Genomic DNA, 2,399 nt, shown 5'->3' on the forward strand with positions numbered 1-2,399 from the left:
TATCCTTTTGTTTTAGGGTAAAAAGTTCTATAGATATCTGTTAAATCCATCTGTTTCATAACTTTTGTGTCCTTGTTTAGTTTCTGTTTCGATGATCTTTCCATTGCAGAGAGTGGGGTGTTGAAATATGCTACTACTATTGTCTCACAAGCTTTTATATACAGGTTTCAGCTCACTGTAGATTCGTATGTTTTCCCCTTATAGGTCGGCTTACAAAACCAAAAATTACACAGAGTTTGATGCCATCTTTGAACAATACCTGTACTGTCACACTGACATGCTCTGTGGAGAAAGAAGAAAAGAATGTGACATACAGTTGGAGTCCCTCTGGAGAGAACAGCAAGGTCCTTCAAATCGTCCACTCCCCCATGGACCAAAAACTGACTTACACGTGTACAGCCAGGAACCCTGTCAGCAGATATTCCAACTCTGTCACCATCCAGCAGCCATGTACAGGTAACCAGCTCCTTCCCTCCCTGCTGGAAAGCCTCAGAAATCACTCTGAGCACTCCAAGGCTTAACCTTTGGCTAATGTGCACATGGACATGCCTCCTTTACCATGAAACTAACCCTGGGTGTCTTCATCCAGGCAACCTCCTGGGGGAAAGACCAAAGCCTTCCTCTATGAAGCCTTAAGCATTCCCATGCATTTTTGAGGAGCCCCTGCTTGACTCTTTGATTCAGATAGTAAATTGAAGAGCTTTGGCACTCTCCAAAGGGCATCCCATTCTGACAGTGGCCCTGAGTGTGGGCACAGGTGCACAGAATCATGGGCCTGTGTCCTGATAACCAATACTCAGTACAGTTTCTATTTCCAGACACTCCAAACTTCCATCCTCACCATGCTGTGTTGCTAGGGAAACTGGCCGTGCTCTTTCTGCTTATTCTCATTCTGGTGTTGGCACTTCTGTTCCATTTGTACAAGCGAAGGCGTGAAAGGATTGTTCTGGAAGGTAAAGTGTAAGAATGTGTCTTCTTTCTTCTGAGAAATGAGGGTATTTATTTACCTGGAGTGGAGTGGAGAGTACCATTTTGGGAACTATGATGACAAACCAAAGGAGCCAAGGTAAAAGTATTTACCAGTCTAGAACAAATGCAAAAAAAATAATAATTAACAAAGAAAAATGCTACATATAAAGAGATAAGCAGCAGGCAGTCTTGGAGAGAGAATATCCAATGAAAAATAAGAGTTCTTTGCTAACAATTAAAGAAAATTATTTGGACATATCTTCCATGACATTTGAATATGGTCCATATCTGGGCATTTCACTATCTTGATAAGTAGTAAATTCAACAGTGTGAGCCATTTTTCTTGGTCTTAGACATTTGAACTAATAATAATATGTTATAAGCCAAAGGGGTCAAGCCCCAAGTGGTCAACATCTAATTGTTTTAGGGTAAGAATTTCTGTATTAGAGGGAGGGAACTTTTTGTTTCTACATTTTTACATATGAATTTTATTTATTTATTTATTTATTTATTTATTTATTTATTATTAGATATTTTCTGTATTTATGTGTAAATTTCTTCTTTCCCAGTTTCCCCTCCAAAAAACAAACAAACAAACAAACAAAAACAACAAGAAGAAATCCCAGTTGCCTACCCCATCCCCATGCCACCCCACCCTCTCCCACTTATTGGCCCTGGCCTTCCCATACACTGGGGCACAGAACCTTCACAGGGCCGAGGTCCTCTCCTCCTATTGAAGATCAAATTTGCAATCCCCTACGATACACAAGCTGCCAGAACAATCAGACCCACGATGTGCAGTCCTTGGTTGGTGGTTGAGACCCTGGGAGCTCTGAGGGTACTAGTTAGTTCATATTGTTGTTTGTCCTAAGAGGCTGCAAACCCCTCAACTCCATAGGTCCTTTCTCTAACTCCTTCATTGGGGACCCTGTACTCAGTTCAATGGATGGCTGTGAGCCTCTACATCTGTGTTAGTCAGGTACTGTCAGAGACTCACAGGACATAGCTATATTTAGGCTGGATTGTCCTTCCTTCAGACTCTGTTCCATAGTTAATCTCTGCAACTCCTTTCATGGGTTTTTGGATACCCCTTTTAAGAAGGAATGAAATGTCCACCTTTTGGTCTTCCTTCTTCTTCAGTTCCTTGTGGTTTGTGGGATGTTCTTCCTGTATTCCAAACTTCTGGGCTGATAACCACTTATCAGAGAATGCATACCATGTGTGTTCTTTTGTGATTGGGTTACCTCACTCAGGATGATATTCTCCAGATGCATCCATTTCCCTAAGAATTTCATGAATTTGTTGTTTTTAATAGCTGAGTAGTACTCCATTCTGTAGATGTATCACAATTTCTGTATCCACTCCTCTGTTGAGGGACATCTGGGTTGTTTCCAGTTTATAGCTATTATAAATAAGGCTGCTATGAACAT

General features: G+C 41.1%; 1 protein-coding gene across 2 annotated transcripts in view; it reads left to right on the plus strand.

Moving 5' to 3' along the window:
* LOC116103566 (SLAM family member 5-like) overlaps positions 1-2,399 on the plus strand; it is a 94,291-nt gene that overhangs the window by 73,448 nt on the left and 18,444 nt on the right. Inside the window, exons 4-5 of one of the 2 annotated variants that reach the window (XM_031389729.1) lie at positions 205-456; positions 819-953. In XM_031389729.1, the coding sequence (XP_031245589.1) occupies positions 205-456; positions 819-953 (387 nt within the window). The remainder of the gene's footprint in view (positions 1-204; positions 457-818; positions 954-2,399) is intronic. The other variant, XM_031389739.1, reaches the window with a different exon arrangement.

The sequence above is a fragment of the Mastomys coucha genome, unplaced genomic scaffold (assembly GCF_008632895.1).
Source record: "Mastomys coucha isolate ucsf_1 unplaced genomic scaffold, UCSF_Mcou_1 pScaffold1, whole genome shotgun sequence".
Classification (NCBI taxonomy): Eukaryota; Metazoa; Chordata; class Mammalia; order Rodentia; family Muridae; genus Mastomys; species Mastomys coucha.